Here is an 18,081-nt window from a genome sequence, read left to right on the forward strand (position 1 = left end):
TGCTGCTCCACAACATACATGACATAGCCATACTTTATTTAGAAAAAAAAAAAAAACACAAGAAACACATGCTTTTTCTGTATTTTTGGAACAAAATATCCCACTATGGAGCCCAATAGTGTGTTTTATAGATGTTTTATTTTGAAGCTGTTGAGCAGAAGCAGCGCTTCACCCCGTCTGCTTTGACTGTGGTCCATTCCTTTCAAACACAGAACAATGGACCGTGCAGGGAGCAGCTGAGCCCACCAACACCACCTCAGGGGCGAAAACCTGCACACAAATAATATGTGGAAATGATAAAATAATGAATTTTGATAAGTTAATAATGAGGAAAAAAAGCTATTTAGGTGTCTATGGTTATAAATGCGGCATGCAAAACTTCACCACTAAAGCTGATATTTTGTATTATATTATATTATATTATATTATATTATATTATATCATATTATATTATATTATATTATATTATATTATATTATATTATATTATATTATAAACCAATAGGAACCAAACAGCGTTTTGAAAGGACCTATTATATTCAGGGACGTAGAAGTCTAACCAATCAGCTTGTCTTACCGTCTTTCCTTTTGCCGCTTAAACTTGCGTTGCTGAAGTTGATCAAAACCGCGCAGTAAGTAAAAAATTGATAACAAGTGAACTTCTCGGGAGGTAAAGTCTGATCATCTTACTCCTAGCTACAAACTGATTCGCTACACTTGCAGCTATTAGCTGGCCTCTGCCTTTTATTAGCTATTTCCTTTTTCTGTAAAGCTAGCCCTCATTATCGGACAAAATTTTCCAAGCTAACATTTCATGTGGTCTGTTTTATGATCAGTTAATTCGCACGTAGTTAATTTTTATGCAATAATTTATGGTAATGGTTGAGATAATAAATATCCGTTAAAACGGTGGATAAGTCTGTGCTCGTAGCTTCCCAGTTCATGTTAGCATTGATTTCGCGCGTTAGCTGCGTTTAGCTAACATTGTTCAATGTCCGTCTACGGCAGCCCCCTGAAAGTCCGAAAGACCACTCAAAAGACCACCTACCCGCTGTGAAGACCATCTAACAGCCCTGAAGACCACCCAAGGAGCAGTGACGACCACATCCCTGAGCTACAATGACCAGTGAAGAATCCGTGTTGGACGGGTAAAGTGATGGACGTGTGGTTGTCCTCTACTTCTCTCAGTGAATTTCTTTTCGGATTATGATGACATTTTCAATTTAATTCATCCATATTTTAATTTCCAAAAAATAAAAGAATAACCCTGTAATGTTAATATATTCAAGGTATTGCCCTCTTGTAAGCATATCACATTCAGTTTATTATAAATTGTCAATTTATTCTGAAAACACAAATACTTATCAGTCACTCACTAATTAATGGTTCAAAGATCTATGGAATCAAATAATAATAGATAATTGTGTTATTGTTGTGTTGTATTTTGATTGTGCCTCAGAGGAGGTATTTCTTAACTTAATTATCACATTATATTCTGAATAACTCCTCAATGTTAGTCAAATACAGTTTATTCGGAAAGTTAATGAAATACTCTTGCTGCCAAATTCGTACAGTATTAATGGAAGCCTTTTTTTTTTTTTTTTGAATAAAAAAAGTTATATTTCAAATCAGCTTGGATGAACAGTGGGAGAGTGATTTGTTTCTGTGACTCACAGGTCAATGATTCTCTTTTCCATGTCTTCTAGTCCGGACGAGTTGGATGACTTTTCGGAACTTGACAGCGACTATGAGGCTTCGCTGAAACCCAGAGCACGGAGAAAGCAGGCAGAGCCCGAGCCTCAGGTACTTTTCTTGCTTTTTTAAAAAGGCAGACTCATTTTGATGCGTTAGAGCTGGGGGTTCTGTTCAGAGTGGTGGTTTCACACATGCAGCGTTCTGGACAATGTTAATTTTTCAGTAAAGGTTAATCATTTGAAGATTTCAGTCTAATGTCGTCTATATTCATTATTTACTATCATCTCATTTCACTATGGTGTAATTGGGTTGTTCGCGGCCCCTGAATGAAACTGAGGTTAACACTTCTGATTTAGATCTTGTTTTAGGAATGAGACTCATTTTCTTTATTTTTGAGATGTTATAAGAGATCAAACCATTTTCATAATCACTTCAAACCTGGGATAGATGTCTAATGCCGACACTATCGCTCTGCTAATTCAGTTGACTGCATCGATTCTCCCCAAATCACTAAATCAATCCCTTTCATGTCAAGCCACCCAAGAGACCCAGACGCACCGCTGCACCCAGGGTGGCGCCCAGCCCCCACAGCGGCCCCACCTCCTCCCACCTCCAGCAGCAGCCACGCTCTCACAGGGCATCCAGACAGGTCTCGCCTCGACCGGTGACCGCCGTGACCGGGAGGATCCAGGACCTCACTGCACAGGACATTTATGATTCTGTCAGCTCTGGAAGGGGCGCCATGTCGGTGAGCACACTGCAGATCATGGAGGGAAGGGGGAAATGACACAGTGACAGTAGGGGAGGTGCTGCAGGATAGAATCAAGCCGACAGAGAGGTTATCATGAGCCCCCTCTGGCTGACTGATGGGATTTTACAGGAAAGAGTACTCTCATTGGATGCCGTAGTCAATGATTGGCATTGCCTGTCCATCCCAAGTTTTGTTTGACCCGTCTCTTCTGGGTAAAGAATACAAAGGACTGCATAATAAAAGAAAGTGTGTCAAGCCGTAACAAAAAGTCTGTCACTACAGTATTTACCAGCAGAACAATGCAGATGGTGAATCTGGGTGAAGCCCCTCATATATGCCAAATCAGGCAAGGCGTTTTCATCTTTTTTTTTTGTGAAGGTTTCTCTGTTTTTTCCCCTCCTAAATTTGGCTGCTTGAGTGAAGTTATAATCAAAAGAGCAGATGCTCTCAAAGAGTGCCATGGTTGACTAAAAAGATTATGCAAAAGAGCTGATGAATAAAATGACTATTTAAAGGGTGCGGAAACTATAAGGGCTGAAAAATGTGGAGTCTATAGATCTCCATATGCTGTAGTAAGAAGAATAAAGGGGGGAGAAATGCCCCAAGCTGAAATCCACAGTATATTTCTGCTGCATTATTTATTCATCCCGTGTCCACGCGTCCTGCTCACTGATTCTTTGTCCCTGTCGTTCTGGAAGGCGTTGGTGGACGAGTGGCTTGACAGCTACAAGCGGAGCCGAGAGGCCGGGCTGCTGGTGCTCATCAACTTCATTGTTCGGTCCTGCGGATGCAGAGGTCAGAGGTTAAGAGGGAAAGGCCAGGAGAAGAGTGGCAGGGGGGGGGATAGAAGGGGTCAAAGTTTAAGAGATTATTTTTCCAAGTAGAGCTCATCGGATGATGAGGAGTATTGATCTGCCAGCCAGCAGCGCTGTGTGTGGGTGCAGCGTGGTTTCTGCTCATTGACAGCAAAATGTCAATAATTTATGAGAGGAGAGAAAAATTAAAACGACATACTTGTTGGTTCAAGTGGAAGAGCCAGAAATACTGAAATTGCAGTATTTCAATCTCAGACTAAATGGTTCAGTATTGTGCTACAACATCAGGAGAGGATTTGATTTTCTTTTGTTTTTGTGTGTTAATTTGTAGACGAGTTCAACTCTGCTGAATACAAGGCAATATGTTTTTTTTTTCTGCCAAACAGGTCTAAAGGAAAAGATACCTGCTCTTCATTTTTTCTTTAAATGACAATAAACCTAATCTGATACAGTTTGTATTCCACAAAAAAGGTAACTGTACCCCCAACGTTCACAGAACCTGAACGATCACCTGGAGAAAAACAGCTCAAATGAAGGTCAGATTAATCAGTCATAAGGCCAAATTTAATCTGATGGTGATCAGTGCAGCTGAGCCTGATGATAGGTATCAAGATGCTAAAAAGAAAGGTCAGTGAGCACAACCTCAGAGTCTGAAATACTCAGAGTCAGAGGAGATCCTCAAAGTGGTTCACAAACAGACAGGCTGAGGGGAAGATTACTGTAAACCGTAAAGGCAGAATGAAGAAGAGCAGCTGAAGGCACAGAAAGTCTCTGAGGAGCTCAACATCCCTCATACTGACTTTAAAGCCAGTGGCCTGGTGGCAATGCTAATGCCATCAGTTTCTTTGTTCAGGTGTGGTCAGCCAGGAGATGTTTGACAGCATGGAGAACGCCGAGATCATCAGCACCCTCACCAAAGAGTTCAATGAGGTAAAATCAGGAGAATGAATATCCTGAAAATCGTGTTTGGATTCTTGTGCGAAACCTTTTTCTCTCAGCAAAATAATCCTGCTGGAATTAGCGGAGAAGCCCATCTCCCCTCTGTGTCCCTGAGAGATTATGATCTGAAGGATTGTGCGCAGCATGATGGAGCACATTCATTAAAATCTAATGCTGATTAATGAACATGTTAATGAGCTAATCACTTTTCTTATGGCGCATTCGTCACGCTCCAGTCCGTAACGGCGTCTCGGCGTGGGACGTTCCAGTTGTTTCCCTTCAGTGTTGGTTTGTTTGCCCCTTTCTCTCGTCAGGACTCGGTGGACTACCCTCTGTCCACTCCAGGTCCTCAGCTGAGGCGTCTGAAAGCAGGCCTGTGCGAGTTTGTGAAGGTTCTGGTGCGCTCCTGCCAGAACAGCATCGTCTATGACGAGTACCTCTTCCCGTCGCTGCTGGCTCTGCTCACCGGCCTGTCCGACTCGCAGGTCCGAGCCTTCAGACACACCAGCACCCTGCTTGGTAAGCACGGCGCACGATTTGGAGCACATCTGGACGAGAGGCAGAGCCTCAGATCAGACTGATTAACACTGCTCATTGGAAAGAAGGCAACTCAAGGCGGCTTCATGTGGAGGTCTGAGCACGATAATGGAATAGCTGAGTGATTCTCCGAACAAAATCAAACGTTTTTCTCTCTTAGATGGAATCCTGGCTATGCATAATTCTGTCAGTACTATGCGGAGCTTTCTGTCTGCTCTTTTATCAGCGATGAAGTTGATGACGGGGTTGGTGGAAGTGTCTGCTGCCGCGTTCCTTCAGCTGCAGACCGCCCAGCGGAGGTACGACACGGAGAAAAGCAAGAGGGTGCAGGACAGAGCGTTGGACAGGCTGCAGGAAACAGTCAGCGAGGTGACGCAAGCACACACACACACACACTCACTGGCACTGTTTCACTCAGCTGGAGTTCTTCATAATGTGTGTAGTGTGTGGCTGAGGGACACAACTGGCTTGTCAGGCTTCCAAAGAGTCAAATCACAATGATGGAAACTTTCTCGATGGTCATAAGATAAAAGTAAATCTGGCAACGTCTCAGTCTCTATATATGTGAAGACATATATGCATTTGTTCGTTTCTCTTTGTTGCAGTTGCGAGAGAACTGCGAGGAGCTGTCCTCCATGATGAACACCACTTTCCGCGGCGTGTTTGTGCACCGTTACCGAGACAGACTGGTGGACATCCGGGCCACCTGCATGGAGGAGCTGGGCGTTTGGCTGAGAACAGACCCCAAAGAGTTCCTCAATGACGGATACCTTAAATACCTGGGATGGACCCTGTATGACAAGGTGAGATCACCCAACACAACAATCAGAAGAAGACACTCCGAGGCCGTGATGTCTCAGCTTCAGTCGCCGTGGGAAACGCCACGCCTCACAGTCTAATCCAATCCCAACGCCAATAAAGAAGAACAATTCTGAAGAAATTTAGCATGCTGCTGCAGCTGCAGCTGCTGGTCTTTTTGCAAATGCAGATCATCATAGATGTCTAAACGAATTCTCCAAATGACTGGTTTAAATGTAGCTTTTCTTGGCTTTTTATAAGGATTCAGAAGTAAGAGTCTGGGAAGTTTGTTGCCATAGAAATGAAAAGTCCTTCAAAAGTCAGGGTCGAGCTTAAGAGTTTGCCAGAGTAAGAAAAAGAAGAACGTAGAAGTGAAGGGCCTAAACAGGTAGTACTTCAAATCTCCGAAACACAGTTAGATAAGTGATTCATTCAGTGTTAGAAAGTTCCATGTCTCTGTAGAGATCTCTGACTCTGAGGGTGAAAACCGTCCACTTCTGAATGGATGGAGGTCTTTATGCAGATCAGTTCAGAAACATGATCCACACTGAAAGTTTTTTTTAATTTTTTTTTTAAACTCAGTTTTTAGTGTGGAGTGTCACCCTTTTCATTGTAATATTGAAAAAATATCCCAAATTTCTTACAGTGTAATTGTGCGATTCTGGATAAACTGGAGATGTAGAAACGATGTGTTGAGTCTAAACTTCAAACGGCCTTTCTGCTGCGACTCTGCTCACGTTTGTGAACGAGCTCAGTGAAGATGATTTCAGTGAATCACTTTTTATAAAAGTATTTTTACAATTCAGCTTCTCCTGTATTTGTCCATTCTGAGATTGTTTTCAGTCCTTGTTGATGGAAATGTTGCAGAGATTTTACTGTTTTTTTCCAGCATTTCACTCCCGATACAGAATTGCATCCACACAAAAAAAGCTTTGTCCGATCAGAGAGGAGTCATAGAAAGTGTGTTGCTCCACTTTTTCCCCCCCTTTTTTTTTTCCCTCTCCTCTCCCCCTCCCCAGCAAAGTCCGGTGCGTCTGCAGTGTGTGCGTGCCCTGCAGGGTCTGTACCAGGAGAAGGAATTCATTGGCCGCCTGGAGCTTTTCACCAGCAGATTTAAAGTGAGGCATCCCTCTGGATTGGACTCACGCCTCATTTAATGCCTCTGCTCTCCCTCTTCTCCCCCTGTCTGTGTGTGTGTGTGTGTGTGTGTGTGTGTGTGTGTGTGTGTGTGTGTGTGTGTGTGTGTGTGTGTGTGTGTGTGTGTGTGTGTGTGTGTGTGTGTGTGTGTGTGTGTGTGTGTGTGTGTGTGTGTGTGTGTGTGTGTGTGTGTGTGTGTGTGCGTGCATGCATGTCTCAGCATCTGCCTTTTATCTATTGTTTTGGCTTTTTGTATTGTCTGCCTCTATCTCTCCTCCCAACATTTTACCCCTCCTTTTTCCATATCTCTTTGACATTCCAGTGTTTTTGTTATTTTTCACCATTCCTGTTTGTTTTCATGGTCTTGGCCTTTGTGTGGCGATGCGTCTGGCTGCATTAATTGCTGCCAATTACTGTTGGTTAATAAGCCCCCCCCCCCCCCCTCAATCACTGAAAGCCCTCCTAAGCCACATGTGCTGCTGCAGATAAATGCTATTTATGCTCTGGCTTATTGGCTAATCAGCATTTGTGTGTGTGTGTGTGTGTGTGTGTGTGTGTGTGTGTGTGTGTGTGAGCGTGTGTGTGTGTGAGCGTGTGCGTGCGTGTCTGTGAGTCCATCCAGGCATGTCTGCACGTAAAAATTTTTTCTGCTTCTGTGTGCTTTGTGATAGCTGATTTGTGTGTGTGTGTGTGTGTGTGTGTGTGTGTGTGTGTGTGTGTGTGTGTGTGTGTGTGTGTGTGTGTGTGTGTGTGTGTGTGTGTGTGTGTGTGTTTAGGAAAGGATGCTCAGCATGGTGCTGGACAAGGACCTAGACGTGGCAGTGGAAACGGTCAAGCTGTTGCTGCTCATACACCAGTAAGGGGGGGGGGGCTCCTGCCTCTAATGTATTCTCTGAGCTGCTATCTGGAACGTGCAGGACAGGAATGTCATTTCAGAGATGAAAGCTCAGGAAATATTGCATTTGTCCAATTAAATACTGACTTGGTGACATTTTCCATGTTTATGTTTATGAGTCATGTTTACAGGAAAATCCCGTTTGGATCTTTCTGGAGTCACTGCATTGCCTCACTGGAGATTGTTTGTCTCCAGGTCAGATCGGCGCCCGGACCCCACAGTTTAAAAATAGCCCAGGAACAGTCGCAGCATTATTGCACTTCCCAACAAGATGGGAAACGTTTGGCCGAAGCTGAACTTTCAGCTGAAAGGAAACATGAAAATAATCATGAGCGGCATTTATCTTTGTCCACAAGAGATTTCCAGCTTCTGAACAATAGAAGTGTGATGGTCACTCCAAAGTGTGATAGCACTTCTTTTTTATTTTTTTATTATTTTTTTTTTTTTAGTTATTATTGCTGATGATTCACAGCATGAGTCGTGATTTCATGCTCGCCAACCTCCATCGCTGACTGTAAATTAGATGCTTTCTGGGACCGCAGTGTTTTCCATAATACCTTTAATAATATCTGCATCCCTGAAAATCTTCCAAAACACATCAGACGTCTGCAAGAAAGTGGTCTCCAATTAGAAAAAGGTTTTCAGTTTTATTCCACCGCTCCCTTTGCTGATTCACTTGTATGTGTGTGTGTGTGTGCACGTGCAGGATGACAGAGGAAGGCTTTACAGAGGACGAGTGCGGACACATCTACCCTCTGGTTTACGCCTCGCCTCGACCTCTCTCTTCTGCGGCGGGGACCTTCCTCTACGATAAGTACGCTCCCATCACACACACGGTCAGGCGCCGTTTCAGAGCCGTAACTGCTGCCTGTGTGTCGTCGTGTTGCCAGGTTGAAGAGTGTCATCGCCAGTCCTGGAAAAGAGACTGAAAAAAGGAACAACGCAGCTTTTTTTCAAATCCTCATCTCTTTCTACATCTGCAGCGAGGTAATTCTGCGGATCCCCTCGTTCATTCTGTTTTCACCCACAATGCAAAGGAAAGAAGCTCTGATTGATAGTGATTATGGAGGGGACAACAGCAGGTAGAATTACAACTTTGGAAAAGCTGTGTGTTTGCACAATCATACCACATTCTCAAAAACTAGAACTAATTATTATATTATGTAGAATCATTCCCTAAATATTTTGGTAGTATCTAGTGAAACGATATTGTAGGTTTATACATGTAAATCCTTTAATTAAATGCTTCTCCCAGTTCCACGAGCACGGGGCTTACCTGGTGGACAGCCTGTGGGCCGTGGCTGGATCTGAGCTGAGGGACTGGGAGACCATGACAGCTCTGCTGCTGCAAGACTCCGGTAGCGGCCAACACGGAGCGCCACAGCTGTGACTTTCAAAGTACGAACGAAGTGACCTATCGACCCCGTGATCCTGATCGTTGTTGTGTTGCGCGTCCGTCTTTGGGTTTCAGGGCTGACGTACGAGGACGAGGGGGCGCTCATAGAGCTGATGACGTGCGCCATGAGACAGGCGTCGCAGGCCACTCCACCTGTGGGACGGACTCAGGGCAAAAAGGTGCTGGCAGGCAATGCGCTTCTGTTTATTTTATAAGTGATCCCAATATGTAGAGAGTAAGACTGTCCATCAATCACATTTTTTAAGTAGTTACTCGTAGTCAGTTTTCATACTGATTGTAACTTGTTAGCCAATTTTTGAAAAAAAAAAAGGTTTGAGTGTGTGATTCACTGGTATTTGTAAAAAATCCAGATTAGTCTCACAGCCTGAGGGAAGAAATGGTGTCAGCCTCCTGATCCAGGATTTAAAGCTGTGCAGCCTTTTGCCACAGGGAAAGAGGAGAGGGTGAACAGTGGATGTGCTGGGTGGGAGGAGGTCCGGGCTGCTGGCTGTCACTCTGATCCAGACTGCATTTGGCTCTTCGGAGAGGCTTTCACCACTTCCTGTCAGCTCTCCGCCACACATTGGAGTAAAGAGATGAGGAAGGTGCTGCTGAGGCCCGGCCGCTCCAGCCTCCTGGAGGACTGCAGGCTTTGGTGGATCTGTTATCATAAACTAGCCTATTAAAATGTTTGAAAGCACTCTCTTCGCTAAAAAAGGATGAAACCTTCAGTGTTGGAGTTATTTGTCTTCATGAATGTTTCCTTGTCGCTCTCTTGAGATCAGGTGCTGAACATGAAGGACAAGAAGACGCAGGAACAAGACCGGAAGCGCCTCACCAATCACTTCATGCCCTTACTGCCTCCTCTGCTGGCCAAGGTGCAGGATTTATGTACCCACACACACACACACACACTCAGTTTCTTGATCGTGTTCCCGTGGTTGACGCTGAACTTATGTTTTGCTGCGCCGCAGTACTCGGCAGATGCAGTGAACTTGAAGTGTCTTCTCAGAGCTCCACTCTACTTCGAGCTGGAGATGTACAGCAGCGCTCAGGCGCTGGAAAAGGTGAGTAGGACACAAATGAGGATCGGGTAGCACAGAAACAAGCTGCATAAAAGTTTAGTTCATGAGTAGAAACTAGAGAGAAGAAAATCCAAAAACAATGAGGGGAAAAATAAAGCATTCATTGAATGACAGTAATGAGCTCGGTTGTTATTTTCTTCTCAGCCAGCTGATGCTAATGGAGTCGGGGAGTGTTTTTAATTGCCTTTCCTGCATCTTTTGTGTAGTTTCCTGTTCTATTCACCCTCATTCTCTCTCACCCTTATTGCTCTCCCAGCATCTGGACCTGCTGCTCTTACAGCTCAGCGACATTGTGAAGAAGCACACGGAGGGGACAGTGTTGGACGCCTGCGCCAAAGTGTTCAGCGCACTCTGCTCCGATCGCTACACCTTCTGCTCCCGTGCACGGCGGACCGTCAGCCGGCTGATGGACCACCTGACGGAGCGCTTCAGCTCATACCTGAACGAGCTGCTGGAGGTTAGAGCGCAACGCCAGCCAAGCTTTAATGTGGAGTTTAATGCAGCTGTCAGTTGGATCAAGTTAAAGGGGATCTTTGGGGGCCTTGGTGGGCGGATTAAAGCTACACTCTGGCGTCTTGCAGCTGTGCTCATGAAGTTTCTGCTGAATTGTGATATCCTGACAGGTGCCTTTGTTATATTGACGTCTGCAATGACAGCACCAACATCGCTCTATATAATTTAATGCAGTTTAACAGCAAGAAGAGCGGCTCCCGCTGAAATAATTACAGAAATAGATCACCGCAGTCTGAACGATAACCCTCACAAAAGTACGATTTACTGCGAGCTCTGGATAGAGATTGTTGACATAATGGTTACATGAGATAAAACGCTTGAAGCTGTTTACGTCACATTTTATATCTGCCCATAATATAAACCGTTCATTCTGGGCCATTTCCCTTAAAGTAATGAAAGTAAAGCTCCCATAACCATGTGCCGTGTTGTTTATGTCAGTTCTCTATGGAGGCATCAAGGGAAATTTCACCTCTTGGTTATGAGTTATGTTTCGTAATGCACTTTCCTAAAAGTACTTCACTGAATTGCAAAGTTTTTTGAAGGACATGCTGTTTTTGTCAAGTTAATGAGAAATTCACGAAGATACAGCATCTTTTCTCTCAACATGGTGTGTGTGTGTGTGTGTGTGTGTGTGTGTGTGTGTGTGTAACCGTTCAGGGTGCTGCAGAAGAGGATGAAGAATATAGTGCAGCCACCGCCTTGAAAAGGATTGCGGCACTGAGCTGGTGAGTTATCACAGTTCTTTCAGCTGTGGTTGTGCCTGTTTTGCATATGTGCGAGTTTACAGGCTGCAGGTGTCAGAATGCAGGAAAATATACAAGAGGTCAGGATTGGAATGACTTGACCTGCAGCTCTGTGGGAGATTTATCGATCTGCCGTCGTCGGTTTTCATCAACAATAGTCCAAAACTGATCGGTGTCGGATGTATATAGCGAATTAGTGGGTCTATTACTCTCTAAGGAACACAAATAAGTTCATCTGTTTTTCTTAAGAAACTGAAATGTTTTCAGGTAGTAAAATAAATCGTAACTTAGAGTCAGCCTCTAGAACTAAGTAGTAAATATTTCTGTCGACAAGAAATCAGTGAAGTCAATGCAATGTCCTCAAAAAGCTTAAAAATCTATTCAGATCAGGGACAAAATTCAAGTTTGATTCAAGTAAATCATTCAACTCTAAGATGAGTCCTGTGATCTGAAGTTAAACGAAGAAGAAGAATCAGAATTCCTTTTTTAACCCAACTTTAAAGGTCACATAACAGCTCTGGTTAGTTTAGTGTAGGAGTGTCTGCAGGAAGTGTGAAGTTCATCTGAAGAAGTGAAAACGTAGCGGCATTGTGTGTTTGTGTGTGTGTGTGTGTGTGTGTCTGTCTCTCAGTGCGAATGACTCGACGGGCTGGAAGCTGCTGGACTCGTGTCTTGAGATCCTGAAGAGCAGACTGGAGTCCAGAGAGCTCAACAATGAGGTTTTGGAGCTGCAAGCATTTTCTCATCGTCTGTCTGCTTCCTGTTTGTGTTAATCAGACTCTCTAAAGTTTTCATTGCCAACAGATGTTTGTTTTCTTGCTTTTCCTGTCCTCTTCGTGCTTTCAGCTCATGGTGGCAGCTCTGAAGTGTGCAGGCCTGCACCTGATGTGGGCCAAAGTGAACGCGGTGAACTCCACTCCGCCCGAGGTGCGATTTCCCCGATCAGTACATCCCATGTTTGAAGACTCTCAACCTTCCCTCAGCCTGCCTGCATGATCACAATCAAGTCTACAGTTGTGATGCTTTAACCACGGCTCTCACGCCACAGCCATCCGCCATCCTGCGTTGACCGCGCTGACGACCTTCCTGGGGCGTTCCTCCTCCTCCTCCTCCGCGTTGTTCAACAGTTCGCCAGCTGTGCCGACAGCAGGCAATTAACACAGCAGTCTGTCAGAGAGCGCGAGCACACGGTGACACCGGGACACGTATTCCCCACCAGTTCGCCCTTCCTCCCGTTTGTTTGTTCTTGCGTGTTTGGGCTCTCGTCCTCTCATCTGCTCCGTCTTCCCTCCCTCAGTTTGCGCCGTTGTTTTCTCTCCCCCTTTCTCCTTCGCTCGCCGAGCACGTCGTTAATACTCAGCCGTGGATGTGTTTCCCTCAACACGTTCGCTCATTTAATCCGCCTGTCTGATTTGAGTTGAGTGTTGCATCATTAGAACAGCTGAGTTTATCTTCCTGTACAGAGCATCCATGTCTGACTGCAGAGTCCCAGTCCGTTTAATCACATTTACCTTTGTGTGTGAGTGTATCTGTGTGACCCTCGCCCCAGCCTCTTCTTTTTTTTTTTTTTTTTTCCACCTCTTCACTGTTGGATATGATCACCTAACGCCAGTAGATATTTAATATGATTATTAATATTTTCTAATATATTCTGTTGTTTGTGACCCTCTCTTCAAAAAGAACCGGGTGGATATCTGAATTTGGTGTTGGTATTGTGTTGTGAGCTCGTAAAAGAATTTATCTGTTCTTGTTTAATCACAAGTGAAACATGAGTTTGCCCCCACTGGACTTCTCAACAGGGGGACCCTCGCTTTAAAGGATTAGCTAAAAAAAATAAGCATTTTTTTTTTATATATATACAAAAACATGTTGAGGTCTTTTTGGTTGTGCTTGTCATACTTTTAAATTTATACCTTTTACTTGAAAATGTGACGTTTTGCCAGTCTAATCATGTCCTCGATGCTAATGTGCTTTTGTATTGGTGTTTTTCTCGCAGGCTGAACTGAAGCCTCTGAAGAAGGAGGTGCGCGTTTTCAGCAGACTCTGTCAGACCTGTTTGTCTGTGAATCAGACAGAGATCAGAGATCAGGTGAGATCTTCTACTTTCCAGCTTGAGCAGCCTTTACAGTGGAGTTTCTGGTTGCTTGAGACAAAAGAGGTCAAAGGGCATGAACTCTAAAGGGAGATGAAACGAGCTGCATCCAGATTCTGAGCCAGTTTCTCCACAGAGGATGATGTAAATAAGATGCCAGTCCAGTGTAAGGTTAGGTTAAAACCACTGTAAGGTTAGGTTAAAACCACTCTCAGGTTGAAGGAAGGACTTTCTTTCCATGTTTTCTCGATGCATGTGTGAATTTTTCCCCGCTCCCTGCCAGGCCTTCGAGCTGTTATGCGACCTGCTGCTGCTGTACAGCGTGGGTTCGGTGAGCTCCACGCCCGCCCTGCAGACTCTGTCCCTCCTGCCGTCCGACTCTCTGTGCTCTGAGCTCTCCGCCTTCCTCCTGGACTTCATCTTCACTGACGCCGAGGACGCCGAGCTGGACGGTAGTTCCGACTGGAAAACACAGAACGCCCACAGCGGATAAATGTTTGCATGCGTGTTGACAAAAGTGACAATCCTGAGAACAGATGTCATCGTCTTTAAAACAAGGAGTGAATGATAATGAAAGGCTTTTAGTGTTTGTTGTGGATGAGTGATGTTTTGGGGGCGGAGTGGGTTCAGCTGTCATGTTGCCAGACCTTTCCCCCCCCTCATCACTGCCTGTGGACATAATTTTTCACGTCATGTTTCGGGATCCTTCTAATGCAGCTAATCTTGTTCTCCACATTTCGTGATGTTCTGCCAAACCGCTGAAGTGAAATCAGTGGTTAACCAAGATGCCGTGCGTGTTTCGTCACTCGCTCCTCACCTTTTTCCGCCTCCGTCTGCATTCTTAAACCTGCCTGCTGTCTCCAGGTGAGGAGGAGATGAAGATGAAGCTCCTTCAGAAGAAGCGCAACCAGCTGGCCGGGTACTGTAAGCTGGTCATCTACGGGGTGCTGGACCTCACCGCTGCCACCAACATCTTCAAGCACTACAACAGCAAGGTGCAGGAACCCTGCAAAGAGCTGCTCGTCCCGTATATCACCCCAGCACAGGAGTTAAGACGAGGCTCTCTCTTCTTAGACATACCTTTCTTTATCTCCCTCCCAGTCCGGCCATATCCATCCTCATATCCATCCTCTTCATCTTTTCGTCTATTTTTATCTGTCTCTCAGATTGAGTTGGGAATACAGGAAACATGTTTATTTGGAAAAGAATTAATAATGGAGAGGATGTGTAAGATAGTGGAGGAGGTGAGAAAATCGGTTATAGAAGGACGGAGGAGCTGAGAGTGAGTCAGAGTGAAACTGTGGCTAAAAGCAGCGCTGATGACTGGAGAGGGGATTACATTTCACATCCTCAGTCTGCGACTTTGATTAACTCTGAAGTTTTTTTTTTCTTCTTCTTCTTCTTCTCCTTGTCTGTTTCTTCCAGTACTTTAAAGATTTTGGTGACATTATCAAGGAAACTGTGAGCAAGAGCAAGCTCATCAACCCCGTACTGAGCGCCCGGGTGGTCTGCCTGAGCCTGCAGCAGGTGGGCACTTCCACGTCACCGGCAGACGCTTGCTGTTTCTCCCAGACAGCTTCAAACGGCGAGCTGCGTCTTCCTGACAGGGAGTGGGAGGAGAGGCGGGCTGAGAGGTGGACGCCGGTTAGCTGTTCGCCGGTGTGTCAGACAGGAGCCGCGGCGTCTCTGTCACGCATCTCCTGAAAGCCGGTCCCTCTGAAACCCGTCCCCGGACTGGATCGCACGTCTTCTGCCTCATCTTCAGACAAATTGACGAACTGCCAATACCTATGACTGTATGAGTTCCTTGTGTTTTCAATAAGCTGTTTATAGATATTTGTGTGTGCGTGTGTGTGTGTGTGCTCAGCTGTTCTCAGAGATGCTTACGGAGGGCCACAGCAGGAAGGATCTCAATGAGATTAGCGAGTCAGCCAAGAGGCTTGCCATGAGCTTTGGCATTGATCTGCATCGTGTCCGCAAACCAATGATGACCCTGCACATGTCAGTAACACACAGTTCACCACACGCACAAACACACAAACCAGTCCCATCAGTCTCTAACAGCTGTAGGGGCTTTTTTAGAAGTTGGTACTATTTCTGCATCACTCCGTCGACATCCTCCGCTCAGAGTTTGTAAACAGTCGTCACATTTGATGGGTGTAAAATAAAAATCTGTATTTTTTCACACTGCAGCTGTTCAGTCTGTGTAATAGAGGATATGTTTTTTTTTTTTTTTTTTTTTTTTTTTTTGGTCTTTTATCAGGGACGGCATTCGATTTGCATTTCGAAGCTCACAGGAGGAGGGGGAGGAGGAGCAGCATCCACATCTGGACTTCCTGGAGATCCTCACAGAGTTCACATTCAAGTTGCTCCCACAGGATCGCGCCCAACTGTGAGAAACCCAGACAAGCACGTCTGCATCCACCTTGTTTGTAGTCAGTCATTTGACTCGTATTGCACACAAACCAAATTTAAAAAAAAGTCAGAGGTGCTGTGTACAATGTAAAGGCAGTGATCTGCAGATCACATCATGTTTTATCTCCAGTTGAACTGAAAGCACATTCACACTGGACAGTTCAGAGAAACACACACACACATTTTAAGGAATTAATCTATTCATGCAGCTACTAAATTAACAAAACTGTCTTTATGATCCAGTTTGTTCTTTGAATTTCACTCATCGTGCCTGTGCAGACACAGTTTTTCTTGGTCTTTGTTCTCATGTTTTATCGCTCATGACTTCCCCACCCAGAGTTGTGTTCCTGAAGTCCCAGTGTCCCCCTGCTGCCCTCTCCTGGCCGTCCGTCAGACTGTACCGCAGGTCTTTGGAGCACCACGCCTCCGCCAAATCCAAGGAGGTGGAGGAAGACCAGGACACCGGCTCCCTGCTGCTCTCGCCTTTACCCAAACGCAAGAGGACCTCTGCTCAGGGTGACGCACACAGAAACCAGAATTCTTTAAGTGATGTCTGTGTGAGTGGTGCAATGTTGAAGTTGGTAATAATCACAACTGTTTATCAAACAGTTTTAAAACCAAAGTCACAAACAAGAACGAACGCAGTGTAGTTCCAGCAGGTAATCGATGCTCTGTCTGTCTGGCCCAGGTTCAGCGGCCAGCACCATCAGAGGATCATGGCTGAGCAGCAACAGCATCTCCAGCGGCGCACATCCACCGCCTCTCACCTCCACCGCGAGGAAAGAGCAGACTCTGCCGCCGAACGGAGCACGCAGGGCCGAAGAGTCGGACGCCGGAGGCGCTCTAACTGAGGTGGATTCAGAAGAGGAGTTCTCCTCCAGGTGAACTGTCATCCACTGTTTCTCTCCTGGGGACGTTTACGGAACATAAACGTCTCCTCCGTGCGGGCCGTTGTTCGTTCTTCTGGACTACAGTTCAGTGACGTTATTAACCTGACGTGAAGTGTGTTTGCACCGCCTGCTTCTCTCCAGGGTTCAGATGAGGAAGCTGAATACCACCAGGCGGCGCCACCTGCCCCCCAGCAGCAGCAGGACCCCCTCCACCGTGGAGCCAGAGGACCTGAACGCCCACCTCAACCTGTGAGGAGACGGGACACTTCACTGGCTGCTGATGTTCCACCGTTGGTGTTGAAGCTGTTTTCAGTGAGGTGTGTGTGTGTGTGTGTGTGTGTGTGTGTGTGCTCTACAGGCTGTCTCTCATGGAGGAGGCCAACGAACAGGACGAGGAGCCAGAGATTGAAGACTTTGAAAGTGACTTCAGTGGACATGAAACTGGATACACTCTGGTAAAAAACAAAAAACATGTTTTATTACTCTTGATTTCTATAAAGTCTTGATAGCTTCTGCTTATCTGAGTTACAGTTGGAAAAATACCAGTTAGAGGAAGTTCATTCATTAAAGGAACAACTATCTCTCAGACTTTACTTAAAAAGCACTGAAGACAACCACACACACACACACACACACACACACACACACACACACACACACACACACACACACACACACACACACACACACTATAGGAGAACATACAAACTCCATAAATCCCATATTTAAACAAAATAAAATACAAGTACATCCTGAAACTTTTGACATTCAATACGCTTCCTATAATATATCTTATTTGAAATAACAAATAGAAAAAAATCTAAACCTGGCAACACAGTAAGTATAACAAACACAGTAAGAGTATGATCTGTGGAGCTGTACTGGGTCTGTTCATGTTCTGTTGGGAAGATATTTCCACTGACGACTCATTCTTTGTTTCTTCGTGCTTTCTTCTCTTGTTTTAATCTGCAGCCGTCTACTCGCACTACTTCTGTCATGGATGAGCTCTTTGACTGAGACCGCAGATGCGACAAAGTTCCTCTGAGCTCAGATGAGTTTGAATGTGTTATGAATTCTGAAAATAGAGCTGTTTCTAAGCCTGTGTTAATATCGTTGGATGTTAATGGAAATATTCAAATGAATGTGTTTTTGGAATTGAGTTTGAAGGCTGTTGGATGAAAGTGAATCAGTTCGACTTCATTTCACAGTGCATTGTGGTTGATATCCACCTATTTCTGTTAAATGCTCATTAAAAGACTTTTTTTCTGCATCTGGTGTCTTTACTCATTCTAATCACTGAGTATAGTTAAATTCCACAAACACTGAGTGAAATTTACAACAACTTAATGCTGTAAACACATTTCCCATGAAATTTATATTC

General features: G+C 45.0%; 1 protein-coding gene across 1 annotated transcript; it reads left to right on the forward strand.

The window, feature by feature from the left end:
- Positions 1-1,118: 1,118 nt before the first annotated feature.
- Positions 1,119-17,742, forward strand: stag3 (STAG3 cohesin complex component). The gene is made up of 31 exons (XM_030102799.1): positions 1,119-1,147; positions 1,706-1,802; positions 2,230-2,442; positions 3,144-3,240; positions 4,114-4,190; positions 4,514-4,718; positions 4,963-5,105; positions 5,342-5,539; positions 6,554-6,652; positions 7,448-7,527; positions 8,273-8,380; positions 8,457-8,553; positions 8,822-8,924; positions 9,038-9,141; positions 9,748-9,840; positions 9,937-10,029; positions 10,304-10,504; positions 11,218-11,285; positions 11,935-12,022; positions 12,150-12,230; positions 13,300-13,392; positions 13,679-13,850; positions 14,260-14,390; positions 14,821-14,922; positions 15,263-15,396; positions 15,659-15,787; positions 16,148-16,326; positions 16,499-16,691; positions 16,842-16,949; positions 17,059-17,155; positions 17,673-17,742. The coding sequence occupies exons 1-31, from the start codon at positions 1,119-1,121 to the stop codon at positions 17,715-17,717; spliced, it is 3,657 nt and encodes a 1,218-aa protein (XP_029958659.1). The 3' UTR covers positions 17,718-17,742.
- Positions 17,743-18,081: the final 339 nt, after the last annotated feature.

The sequence above is a fragment of the Salarias fasciatus genome, chromosome 2, assembly GCF_902148845.1.
Source record: "Salarias fasciatus chromosome 2, fSalaFa1.1, whole genome shotgun sequence".
Taxonomy (NCBI): domain Eukaryota; kingdom Metazoa; phylum Chordata; class Actinopteri; order Blenniiformes; family Blenniidae; genus Salarias; species Salarias fasciatus.

Excerpts from the sequence above, each read along its gene's own strand:
- stag3 (XM_030102799.1), top strand. The coding sequence starts at position 1,119 with ATGACCAGTGAAGAATCCGTGTTGGACGG. Across the intron at positions 8,925-9,037 it reads TCTGCTGCTGCAAGACTCCG|GGCTGACGTACGAGGACGAG; the intron begins GTAGCGGCCAAC and ends TTTGGGTTTCAG. Across the intron at positions 9,142-9,747 it reads GACGGACTCAGGGCAAAAAG|GTGCTGAACATGAAGGACAA; the intron begins GTGCTGGCAGGC and ends TCTTGAGATCAG.